This window comes from Aythya ferina (assembly GCF_964211825.1).
Source record: "Aythya ferina genome assembly, chromosome: 15".
NCBI lineage: Eukaryota > Metazoa > Chordata > Aves > Anseriformes > Anatidae > Aythya > Aythya ferina.
The window spans coordinates 10,359,066-10,372,467 of NC_140314.1; the positions used below are offsets into that span (position 1 = coordinate 10,359,066).

At 40.4% G+C, this 13,402-nt stretch overlaps 2 protein-coding genes across 11 annotated transcripts in view; one reads left to right on the forward strand and one right to left on the reverse strand.

Annotated features, from left to right (window-relative positions):
* LOC311445203 (uncharacterized protein) overlaps nt 1-13,402 on the reverse strand; it is a 259,968-nt gene that overhangs the window by 157,131 nt on the left and 89,435 nt on the right. For 2 of the 9 annotated variants that reach the window (XR_014698275.1, XM_084537043.1), the window contains one exon: nt 9,041-9,130. The exons of 4 other annotated variants lie outside the window; for them this stretch is intronic. Coding sequence is in view for 1 of the 5 variants with exons in the window: in XM_084537043.1 (XP_084393169.1) it covers nt 9,041-9,130 (90 nt within the window). In the remaining 4 variants the exon portion in view is untranslated. Of the gene's footprint in view, nt 1-5,309; nt 6,785-6,869; nt 8,899-9,040; nt 9,131-13,402 lie in introns of those variants that run through there. 3 more of the 9 variants (XR_014698278.1, XR_014698279.1, XR_014698280.1) reach the window with 3 other exon arrangements.
* Nucleotides 1-13,402, forward strand: part of SHISA9 (shisa family member 9) — a 180,292-nt gene that overhangs the window by 137,011 nt on the left and 29,879 nt on the right. The window lies entirely within an intron of this gene.

Sequence of the window (13,402 nt, forward strand, 5' to 3'; positions counted from 1 at the left end):
TGGGATGGAAACCGTGTCTGGTTTTGAATGTGTAAGCAGCAATAATTGCCAAGATTACCTTTTTATTATCCTCATTATCTTAGCCACGTGCATAGCTTTTTTTCAAACAGCCTTTTGTTTGCGAGGAAGCAGAATTGATCCGGCACCTGAGAACTATGGGAGATGGGGTACAAGATCAAGCTTGATGCTTTATAAAAAAAAGAAAAAGAAAAAAGAAGGCTCTGCTCATGAAACAGATCAGCCGCAAATCTGATGTCTGTTTGTGACAACTAAATTAGAAACATTTTTCAAACAATTCATTCCTACATAAAGGCTAAAGTTGTAAAGGTCAGCAGAATGCTGAATTATTTCCTATTAAAACTGGCTGCTGAAGGATGCTTTTCTAGTGCAACCAGACCATCAAAAGATTGTGCTACTTTGCTTACACAGTTTTCTTTTTTTTTTTTTTTTTTCCTTCTTATGCATTTGCCAGGAGAATACCTTTATGTTTTGTGCTTTGGGGTTGTTTAGGAGACAGTAGCTCCAAAACAGAGAAATCCTGGATAGATATTACTGCTCAGTGATGTCTGAATATGCATTTCCTTGTTGTTGTTTACTACCATGGAAAAAAAAACAAACAGTTACAAATGAAAGTAACAACAAAAAGAGAGCAGATTATGTTTTGCACTTGGGAGGGTTATGAAATTTCAGAATTTGGTTTACTTCTTGGAAAACTCCACATTTTGGCATTCTCTGCAGACGGCCAGTCCAGCGCCAAGCTCTGGCGGTCCTGCAGCTCACTGGTGGGGGCACAGCTGCCGGGCAGCCGACAGCCGAGGAGCTGCAGGCTTGGAAGCCAAAGCCCTGGTGCCTCATCGACACACCAGGGGAGCTGCACAGCTGCACAGCAGCCGGGAGCTGGAGCCGCCTGCCCGGCAGCTGTGCCACAGACGAGGCCGAGGCGGGCAGCCAGCTCCCAGCTCCCGGAGACCCATCAGCGCGCTGGGCAGGCAGCTGAGGGCCTGGCAGATAGCTGACAGAGACTGATGCAACTTTCAAAACCTGTTCATTTTTCATTAGCCTTTGGTTAAAACCAAACTGCCCCTGGGTAATGCTTTGATCTTCACAAATCAGCGTTCTCCAGTCAAAGTATTTGTGCCCAGCTTTAGCTGAGGCTCCAAATCGCAAATTCCACAAGAGCTGGATGCCTGTCTCCACCAGATTCCTTTGAAAATGCACTCTTTTGAGAGCAGCACATTCTTGGGACCTGGGCCTGATGCCATGGTCTTTAATGTGCTCAGGATTAGAGCCCAATGGATTTCACGCTACCAACAATCAAGAGATAAACAATGGCTTTCCTGAAGATTCTTGTCAAATGGTCTCTTTCTGAAGACCCAGAACAAGAGGAAAACATCATATTTACATGAATTTGAAATATTTACATTTTTAGTCCTCATTTTATCCTTTCTGGAGAAAGAAAAAATTACTAATGATTTATGCTATTTAAGACTTGGAAAAAATCATGAATAATAAGTGTCATTAATGCCACCAGCAATTAGACTTGAATTGTCCACAGACATTCATTTCTGCTTATTTTTCCCCTCACTGTTACTACTACAGGAAAACGTGAATTCACAACTGAATTTGATATAATTTTACATAGCTGGAATTAAGACTCAGTACGTTACTTAAATGAGGGTCATGCTACTTATATTTAGTAGATACTCAATAGGCTGTTTTAATTGCACTTTGTCTGGAAATCAAAACAATCCATTGGACACCCATCAAGGTTGAGCTCTGGGCTTCGGCTCTTTGCACAGGACTCCTTTAGTTTCAGGTGTTGTTTTGAAAAATGAAAGTAAATTCAGAATTTAAGAAAACATATATATATATATATATGTATGTATAATTTGTGTGTGTAAAATAAAAAGACCATATTCTGAGTCTAAGATTCAGCTGGCTTGCTCCTGAGAGGGTGGCTGACCTCCCCAAGCAATCAGTTATTTTACCTTACTCTTTCCAGGGTATATATTTTTATTTCTTTCCATAGATGTTTTTAATTCTATAACAATTATATAGTATTTATAGTTGTATTCCATCAAAACTGAAATTTAATTGCCTATACATAAGCCTATACCTCAGCCTCATATTCCAGCACAGTATGCAAACTGCTTGTACAGGCAGCGTGAATATGCCTACTTTATGGATGAACCAAGGGGCAAAGCTAGTTTTATGTGGCCAAAACTCCCATGAGTTGTCCTTAGAAAAGTTTACTCTTTCTCTAGAGTAAATATATCAGGTTTTGGTCCTAAACATAAAGCATCCAGCTCATTCCAAAGCACTTTTATAAAGTATTTTTCTCCTCATGTTACCGTTAAGGATAAGTAACCACAGCAGCCAAAGGAAGAACTGACCTCGGCATCCACAGCCCTCAACCCTACCTTCTGCTGATAGTTCTGTGCTCATGTAAAACTGTTACATGGCCAAAAGAGAGATTTTTGATGAACCAAGCATGTACACAGCGATTGGCTAAAACATATCAATAAATTTAACCGTGTTTAGTATTACACAGCTCCAAATGTACGAGTGGGTGGCTGTCTGGTTCACATCTAACTGCCACTAATGTACGGTAATTGCTGAAACTTTAGAGGTTTAGCACATCTCTCTCAAATCTGTTTTTGGAAACGATCACAACAACAACATACAGAAGCAATGGAACGACTCAGATGGTTAACTTGTCCTGGCACTGTCAGCTACCTACATCTGTATCATCATATACTGCTGGTACTGGCTCTGATACTGCTTAATCAAACCCTACCTGGATATAGATGTGAACTAAGCTATGCAGAGGAGGAGATACAAAAATCTTACAACATATTTCATTTTTCCAGCGGCTCATGCAAATCTGGGCTATTTCCCTGCATAATTGGTTCATGCGGTTGAAAGCTGAACTACAAGGCACTGAATCCCGAAAGCAGAGATACCTGTGAGCAGTACTGCTGAATCCCTGTATTTTGTCTAAACCCCACTGATGATATGGAAAAGTATCCACCATCAGAGGTTTGACTAAAGATATGTGGCCTTCATCCAGGAGAACACTTGGGTGCCTGCACAGCACTGTTGCATGGATAACTTTAGATGTTTAATATGTTGCGCTCAACCGCTTTTTATCAAAGTCTCAAATGGAAAACAAAATATTATGTGTGAAAGCTGCGTCCCTCCCTGCCTGCAGCAGGGCTAGTGCTTCACAAGAGGAATGGGTCTGCATGCACGACACGGTTGCATGTGGTACCTGATCCACCTGGGGCCAGGCTGGCCTGCCTGTAGAAGCGGTGGTGCCGGGCTCTTCCAGCAGCAGCTGGCCCTGCTCAGAAACCCGTGTGCAGGTGTTCTGACTCAGCAGTACTCCTACCAGGAGCCAGGATTGTACTGGTTCAGATTAAAATGCAGAAATCCTGCTTTCCCCCCACCCCACCAATGGTGTTACCTGTTACACCCCAGATGACATCAGTGACTGAGCACAAGCAGACTGATGTAAAAGGAACAAAATGTTCAGCAACTTCACTACTAGTAGAATAAATCCCTTGTTAAAAAAACGTAGCACTTGGTTTCACCTGTGCTCCATATAAAAGCCTCATCTTTTAAAACCCCAAACCATTGCACATATAGTCTACTTGCAAAAAAAACCAAACCAAAACAAAATAAACAAACAAAAAAAAAAATCTGAAAAACAAGTGTGTATTTCATCGTCTTTTTCCCAACTTCTGGCATAAGTGGCACTGTCTTTACATAAACAAAATCCTTCCTGCCTTTGTTTTAAACCTAGGTAGTAAGTGTAAGGATGAATAGAAGCAAGCACCATTCTCTAAGGAAACATAGCCAAGAAAGTGACAATAGTCAATATTCGAAAACAAATACATATTCACACACATCCATAAAACAGAATGCCTACATAAAAATTGTCCTCCACTTATAGCCCCTTTCTCATAATAAAGGTCAGTTTCTTTCACCAATCTTTACTCGAGTGGACAGATGCATGTATAATAAATCACAGAAATGCCCTTTGTGCCTCTATTATTTTGTGAAAAGGAATAGCTAAGCACAGGGTGCTCATCCACCCATGAGGGGAAAAAATAAAAAACTACAACAAAAAATCTTTCTTCTCTTCTTACTGAATTTGAAAGAGAAGAGGTAGAAAAGTCCTATTACGTTTTTTAGTCCTGCTAAGGCCAAAGAGATTCATAATTGGCAGTTAAGCACACATTTATCTGCCTTCGAGGTCTGTCTCCAATCTGAAGAGTGAAAGATCTTACCATTTATTTCAATAAATACAATAACTTGACATGCCATTCTTATGGCATTTATTCATGGGACAGAAGTCTCAGAGTTGTACAGCTCTCACTATCTTATCCTGATAGCAGGCAAATCACAGAATTTTGCTGTGGTTTGCAAACACCCAAGTTTATTCCATTATGAATATTTAATTAAAAATACAGAGAGAATCTGGACTTCTAGTTTCCAAGTTCTGCGAGGCTATTACAGCATTAATATCCATAACATTCAAGGAACTGCATACAGTGTATAAGTGTATCAACTTCTTTTTTTCTCCTGAGATTTTTTATGCAAGATTCAGGATTAATGAGCATTTAGCAATCCCAACATAGGAGAAAAGCTGTTCTGATGTCTTATCCTGTGTCTGTGAATGTACATTCTTTCTTTTATATTCAGTTGCTGTTGCTAAATTTAAGAACAAATGGTACTTAACAAAAGGCAAGTTTTTTTTTCCTTTTTTTTTTTTTTTTTTTTTTTTCCTGACATGAATCTACCTAGGCACTAGAAACTATAACAAATCATTAGAGCAGCTTTGTGGATACTAAGTTCTCTCATGATAATACCTAGTTTTCTAATCAAAGGTGACTTCATTCTGCCAGGCCAGTGCATTAGCAAATGCTAGCTGCCATGAAGTCTGTACAGACCAATTACTCAAAATGAAAAAAAAGAAAATGTTGTATTGTAACATTTTTCCATCTGCAAATGTAGAAATCAGTAGCAGAAGGATATGAGTATTAGGTTGCCAAACAGCATAACGGCGGAGATTAGATGCACTGTTTATATTTTCAGTTTTGATGACTTCACCAAGAGTACACAAAACCACCTTGGTGTAGTCAGGGACTGAGGTCCTGGACTGTGAACCCACCACCACCGTTTAGCTAAAAGTATCCTTGTCTTCCCCTCAGAAGGGGAGAGAGGCAGGTTACTCTACCAGTTGAACAAAGAGATCATCACCGCAGCTATCAGTAAGAATCACCCTTGGGTGAAACATAACAGTTGTTTAATAGGTCACTGAAATACTACATAGAAGATGAGAACATGATCCAAAATCCATAATTAAGACACAGAAGGGAGGGTTAAATTGCTGTGTGATTTATCTTTAATTATACTAGAAAGGAACCGTTAGCCACAGTATTTCTGGCTGTAAATATGTAATGGAATTTTCCTGAAGTAGTATTGATTAAAGTTGGAGGTAAAACATAATAAAGACAAAGGGAAACACACTCAGAGCATATTGAGTTTCTGTGGGAAGTTTGAGTAATGATCCATTGCTGTAAACAGAGATTATTTACAGCAACACCCCGTGAGATGCAATAGTTTTGACAGAATTAACACACGGACATAGCCTCTGGTCACACAGCAAGTTCACAGGCGGCCAAACATCAGAGCTTCCAGCAGGCTCCCCTTGGGCAGGCACTGGGCCTTTTTCTGCTGGGCAAATTCTTACCACATCAGGAATAAATAGATAATAATAAGATTGTATGGGAAAGTTTTTGTAATAACTGTGTAGCACTCCAAGAGCTCATTGCCTCAGCCAGCCATGCAGGGAGCTTCTTGCTCAGGAGCGAAGCCTTCCAGGCAAGTGAGAGTCCTGGGGATGAGCACCCGATGCCGTGCACAGCTCCGATCAATTGTGCTGTACCTGGGATTTCACACAGTTCTTCCAGGGGCTCTTCATTTAAGCTCTTATAAATGAAAGCCCAAGAAAATTGAGCCCTTCAGTACCTGGCTGGATTTGACACTAAGGCAGAGAAGGTTAAGACTTTGGCTTCTCCAAGTTTTAGAGGAAGACACACTTGAAGAAAGTGTAGGAAGGCTCTTGCCAGAACAGTTTTGTTACCAATGAGAAAAGAAAAGGCCAGCATACAAATCATATGTGTGTGTGCCTGGCAGGAGTCCATAAAGCCTTGTTCTTGGAAGACATTCTGAGAAAGCTAAAGAGGCATTCCACAATTCATTAAAAATAATGTATGCAGAGTAATAGGCTATAACTACAAACATCTGAGAACAGAAGCATCAATTTTCCTTCCTCTTTTGGGCCTGTACCTTATTTTAAGGAGAACTGTACCATGAAAGACAGTCCAGCTAATAAGGAGACAGACATGACAAGAAAGATCATATTGTAAAGGGACATAAATTGTGTCCCCTGCTGAGCCTGCCTTCTGACATGTTTTACTTTAGGCAGGTAGCATTGGGCAGGCATTCAAAATCTGTTCTGGATGTTGTTCCCATGCCAAAAGGCACTTAAGCTCAACAGCACTGTTAATTAGCATCATTGCTAAATAAACTGTCCCAGTCCCCTCTTCATCACTTTGTATCACTAATCACAGTTCTTAAAGGAACTTACATTTGATCTAGTGGCACTGTGACAAGGCGGTGAAACCCAGCAATCCTGTTTGCCTATCAACTTAGCAAGAGGGAAAGGGTCCAGTTTTGAGAAGTTTCTTACGTTCAGTAAACTCATCCAGCTTTCCTACAGAAAGGTAAAGGACTGTAAGATAAGAACCTCTTATTTGGGTTGTAACTAAATAAACAAAGTAAAATCCGTAAGCCAGAAATGTCAGTCATTAGTACCTTGCCTCTTTATGAAAGATAATACTGCATGAATACAGATGCCAGAGAGAGCAATTACATACCAGATTCAAAATAATGTTCCTGTGATTTAATGAAAGACAGAACCAGAGCTCAGGAAACTGTCATGGGATAACAGTGACCCCACTCCAAGGCATCAGCACAAACATAACCCACCTTTGGCTGCAAAGGACTGAGAATTAATTTAACAACTCATTTTTATTCAGTGGCTTTTGTGAAAAGGGTTGTTGCTCTCAGTCACTTTCCAGTGACCACATTATAAAAAGCTCTGAAAGAGAAACTAATAAGAGGCTCATCTCATCAGGAAGGTCAAAAAAGATGAATGGGATGAGATATTTCAGTGAGGTACAGCGCTTCTGCCTGAGGTTAGGGCACACTGGCAACGAGGAATGCAAATAAACACAGTGACATGTGCACTGGGTTTGGGGATATAAAAGGTACCATGAACCTAATTCATCAGCTCTGCATTTGTAAATTAACCATAGATGAGGTATCACTATAGAAGACATACTGAATTACTGCTATTCAGCTTCTAAACATTGGCCTAACTCCATTAAAGTAGGTGTTCATAAAATCCGTTATACAGAGCTTCAGAAATGTTCTAAATTTGTCTGGTTCTGCTATTCTTGAAAATTCCTAGTTTCACTGGGAACAAAGTAAAGGCTAGCCTCAGCACCGAACAAAAACATACCCTAAATAAGTTAGTTTTCAAAATCTCACATCTCCATGTTCATACTTTTGCCTCAACTTACAAATTATGCAGCCTCTTTAATGAGTAAGAGAGTAATGAACAGAACAGTAAGCAAATAGGGGCCATGAAAGGAATTGTCTAGGAGCTGAGAGACTTAATTACTTTTTTTTTTTTTTTTAATTCTGAAGAAAAACAAAGAAACTGTTCAACAAGGAGTTTACTGAGGCCAGTTTCTTTGCTGTTGATTCACACTGTGTCCATTTACATAATAATCATAAGAGCTGGACACCTTTTATTCTAAATTGATTTAGCAGCAATTAGATGGGAATAATCATCTTCTTCACTTTTTCTTACTGTGCCATGGAAGAATGGCATGTGCCTACAACTCTGCTTTCTCAAACCAGAAACCTGGACATGAGCACAGAGGAGAAAACAAAGTGGTTTGTAAGTGTGTCTGGTGTGACCAATCTGGACCAGCTACAGCAATGGATGTATTCCAATTCCTGCAGCTCCAGGGTAGCTCAGCATTACCATTCTTCCTCGGAACAAAAAAAGTGCTGGTATATTACTTGCTTTCCTTTTCAAAGGAGGGGCAACCACCTGTGTGGTACACAGAAACAGCAGCATACCTTCCTCCTGCTGTAACCATCTCCTTAAATGCAGTCATGAGAAGGAACAAGGTAAAAGGTCTGGCACAGAATGAGACACCCCGAAGACTTCCCCAGTCATCTTCCAGCATGGGCAGCGTTAGCAGCCAGGACTTTTTTGTATGCCTGCAGTGATGGAGAGTGCTGGGTTGGGGTGAGCTGGGGCTTGTAACCTGTACGTAGGCATGCTGAGCAATACCCCTGGGTATGGCAGCAGGGGACTGCTGCCACCCTTCCCTCTCTAGTCCTGCCTTTTTGGCTACTGCCACGTTTCGGAAGAGACTGCAGAGCTACCTCCAGCTGAGCTGGCTGCCCATGAGCCTGGGGCCTGCCCCAGCACGTTGTTCTGGAGCCAGGCTCCTCTGCCCGCCTGCGGGGCCTGGCAGAGCCCTCGCCCCGCACCAGAGACAAGTCTGGGCACCGAGACAGAGCAGGGGATGAGACTGGCTCCAGAGCCAGCTATCTTGGCTCTCCAGATATACGGTAGAGACCAAAGAGTTAGGCCGGATAATTTTTCACAGCCATATCTGATTCCTGCCTCTCTGAGATTGTACAGACATCTGCAGTGAGGATGTTTTCCAGGGCAGGCAGCACAGACAGCTAGAGACCTGAAGAGAAGACATGGCTGAAGGTGCCCCACAGCCTAATGGCCATTCCCTGCACAGATTATAGGGAAAAGAAAGACAAAAAGAGGTTTAGCCTAAGGTAATGCAGGTCAGAAATAACCAATAAAGAAGGACAGGCTCTGAGAGAAAGCTGGCAGCAGCATGACTGCGGCAGGAGGAGCTGCAGGACTCACATTTTCCTCTGGCATGGCAGGATGAAACAGGACAGTGCATGAGACATGAGCACACGCCCTCGGGACACTGATCCGACAAAACGGTCCCAGCTGTAGTGATAACAACAGTGAGAACAACAGCGTTAATGTAGGTACCCACACAAAGGAGATGTTTAGTACGTCTATGGCTCACAGCACAAGGGTTCACACTAGCTCATGTGCTCAGCCTTACGTGACTTATCCATTCTGATTTCCATCACTGGCCAGGTGGAGGCTTTTCCCAGCTTTCCCTTCATGTCAGCTACATAACTCAAAGTATTCTTTATGAAGCAACTTGCCTGTGATAAAGTAGCCCACTATGTTTTCTCCTCAGAGGGGCAGAGTGCCCTGTGCCTAGCCTACTGCAGTTATCTTGATGGCTGCTTTCAGTAGACAGTTTGGAAGAAAATATTTGCATTTGGGAAAAGGGCTGTAATGTAATAGATAATCTCAATCCGCATTCAGGTGGCAGAAGTCTTTTAAAAGCCATGGAAATTTACTTCTCGAGAGCACTAGATTTTCTCATTTATTGAAACATATGTTCATCATTGGCCCTGTAGCAGTGGAGTTACCACTCCACAAAAGGCTGTTAAAATGCAGAAACAGAAGTAGGTCAGCTTTATGCTGCACGTCAGTGGACATTATCGATCACAGAAATTACACAAGAGGAGGTTCTTAAAATAACGTGGGGGTTGAGGCAGTAGCTATCACAGTTGCCTTTTAAGTTGAAAGGTTCAGAATAGAAAAGGAGCGTTACTGAAATGGTGAAAGGGAAAATCATGTTCCTGTTGATACAGGATTACCCATGTCCTAATTATGGAAAGATTTTCTTTTTCCTCACTTTCCTCCACTCTTATACCTACTTCACACTTCCTTCAATAGGTCTGAATGTTCGTCATCAGAAGACAGGAACAACGAGTGGGAGGACCAAGGAAGTAATTTAGAATACTTTATGTGTCCACTAAAAACATGGACAGTTATTCCTTCCCTGTTTCTCTTGACAGGATCTGAAATTCATAATTTTAAGTGCAAAATGAAGTATTTTATAAAACTTATTTCCCCATCTTTGTGCCGCTAGTGCCTAAGCAGGTAGTGGGGTTATTTCACTTCTGGCTGAAATGTCAATAGCTACACTAAGACATACTGGTGAGTAATGAGGAAGTTACAAACAGAAGTAGCCGGTTTGTGACAAGTACACAGCAAGTTAGAACCTAAACATCCACCACCATAAGGGTTTTTAAGGATGTTTTCTTTCTGGTGAGAATTTGGAGCTCTGTTAACAGGATGCAACCTTCAGACCATCTAACTGCTAGGTACAACAATAACAGATTTCCTAGGCAGCATGGTTAGAAGTGATTTACTTGGAAGAAAATGAGTTGGACACTTACTAGCCTTCCATTTACCCTTGTAAAATACTTAGTCTACCTTGCTTGCATTATATTTAAAGTTTCACCTCACAGGCCTAAAGCAAACGAGATGGGCTAGAAATGAGAGAAGGAAAAAATATGTCATTTTTTCCCCCAAAGATAAGATTTGATTTTTCAAAAGAAGCTACTTGTCTGATTTTCTCATTCACCTAATGTTTCTCCTGAAACTCTTGTGCATATATTTGGATAAAACAACATTATCTAAACAGGAAATAATTTGAATCTAGCAGTTATTGAAATAGCAACACAGAATGCTATAACTAAGCAGCTGAACGTTTAACTATTATTCTACAGAAAAGGGCCAGTCCAAATTGCTGTGGCTCAAATAAATGCTTGCTTTATAATGCTCCATGTTGATTAAAAGGAACCATGTATTGGACTCCAAAGTGTTTCATTTTTGTTTATTTTTTACCAGAACACACACCTAAAAATTCAAAGACTCAAACTGTCCCTTTTAGAGGACAGAGCCTCAGCATTCACTAAAAAGGCAATAGTTTAAAGAAACTAACCAAAATTAGCATCAGAAAAGGGAGAGGTCACACCTGACAAGAGGAAGGGCAGGTTTCAAGGGCACTTAGAAAAATTATAACTGTGCTACTACTTGATGTTACAGAAGGATTCATCCTGCATACTCATAGAAAGGGCTCAAGTCCTCTAAGTGCCATTATCTTTAAGAACTCACCCAGTGGATGAAGTTCTGTAAAACTGACAAAAAAAAAAAAAAAAAAAAAAAAAAAAGTGCTGTAAAGCCTTAAAAAGGAAGAACAGAACTATAGATCACTTAAATTTAATTCATGAGTTAAAGGACAGGGGAAACGAAGGCAAGGAGGAGTAGAAATCAACAGTTCATCAAACTTTTTATAACACCTGGTCAAAACACAATCATGAATAACAACTAATAAAGATTTGTCAAGAACAAATGGAGCTAAGCCTAAGCAATTTCCTTCCATGACAATATAACAGGACCTTTGGATAGGGGGAAAGCTGTAGATGTAATAAATCCTGATTTTTAATAAGACTTCAGAAGCTGTTTATAGAAGGTAGGTGCAAAATTGCCTAGAAAACTGCATGCAGAGAATAGTCCCCAGTGGTTCATATTTTTCAGAATGGAAGGACATACTGAGCAGAGTTCTGCAGTGATTTGTTCTGTCTCTAACACTGTGCAATATTGTCATTAATGAGGAGGAAGACAGAACAGAGCATATACTCATTACATTCGTGGACAACACCAAGCTGGAAGGAGGTTCAGGTGCTTTGAAGAACTGAATTAGAATTCAAACAATCTTAAAAAGCTGGAAAAAATGGTGTGAAAAAATAAGGTGCATTTCACCAAAGCAAGATTCTATACATAAGAATAATCATCGGAATGAATGCAGAATAGGAACGGCAAGGTAAGGAACAGTCTGACATAAAAGAATTTCTGGGCTTTAGGGGATCAGAAGCAGAAATGGATCAACAATATCATGCTGAAGCCAGAAAAGAAAAGGTATGCTGGGACGCATTAATAAGTAGAGATCCTACAAGATATGAGAAAAATGATTGTTCCAAAAGGCTGGACTTCTGAGACATCTCATCATTCTGTGAGAGAAGACAGAAAGAATTTCTATTATGTAGTCCCAAGAAGACTGAAGGAAGACCACAGTAACAACCTTAAAATACATAAAAAGCAGCGGCAGAAGAGATGGTAATCATCTCTCTCCATGTCCTTGGAGGATAACAGAAGTAATGGACTGCCTCAAAGGAGATGTAAAACAGATAATAGGACAAGTTTGCTCATGGTGAGGATGCCACCAGAATAGCATGAGAATTGGACCAGACTGTGCAGATGGGTTGTGGAGCCCCTCATTGGAGGCTTTTAAATGCATGGCTAATATCTACAGAGTATACTTAATCCTCCCTGAGAGGAATACGGGATAAAAGAGAGAATTTTCTGAAGAGCCAGTCATTTGTATTTTCTATAATTTTATGCAACATGATCATATGTATCCCACTCAGTAATAAGTAAATTGTGTTCCCCGCCATTCTAAAAGGTAACAAATTACAGCTATTTCTCTAAAGACAGGACTGCAATTCTTCACTGGCCTTCAAAGTTCTCTCTCCAAGCTTTTGTTTGCTTAACACAGACTAACAAAATAAAAATGGCACAAACATTAATAAGACTTGCACGCATGGATCAGGGAAGAAGAGACATATAACTGGATTTTGCAGCTTCACTGTAGCATTCTGATGTATTTTCATTTCTAGAAAGACACTAGAAAAAATAAACTACATTATTCCATAAGGGAAAAAGCACACTCTTCTCCATTGCTGGGTCTGGCATATCAGGACAGCATAGGCCACTGGGATAAATCACAGGTGAGATGAATATTTCAGTAAAGTGTTTCTTAAACCCCACATTAGCCAGCTGATTAGCTACTGAAATTGTCCCCAGTCTTTTGCTGACTGAAGGGCAACAATGCTGAGCAGCTTCCTCAAATATTAACTTCAACGCTGCCTTAAACTGTAACTCTTCAATTGCTTTTGCTCAAGAAGAGTGTGAAAATCCCACAGGCAATTTGCTACCCACAAGCTGTAGGACCACTATGCTACTGCTTAAGCATAAGAGCAAATAACAAATACATAAAGTCGGTTACATCTTTGTTTTTATAGTTTTTATATTGTCCAATCTTTCCCTTCTAAACTGTTCATATCTCAGGACAAGCTAGCGGAATGCCTCAAGTAAGGGAATTTTTGATATATTTAGCTGCATAAAAACTGGCACTTATTGGTGGCCAACAGTCATTACGGTATGAGAAAACAACAAGCAAAGAAGGCAAACATTTAGAAGACATACCAAATACTATGATGACAGGCACATCCCCATTCTTAAGTAAAAGTATATTTATTGTTGGAAGAAAAGTGATTTCACAGGAAGAGA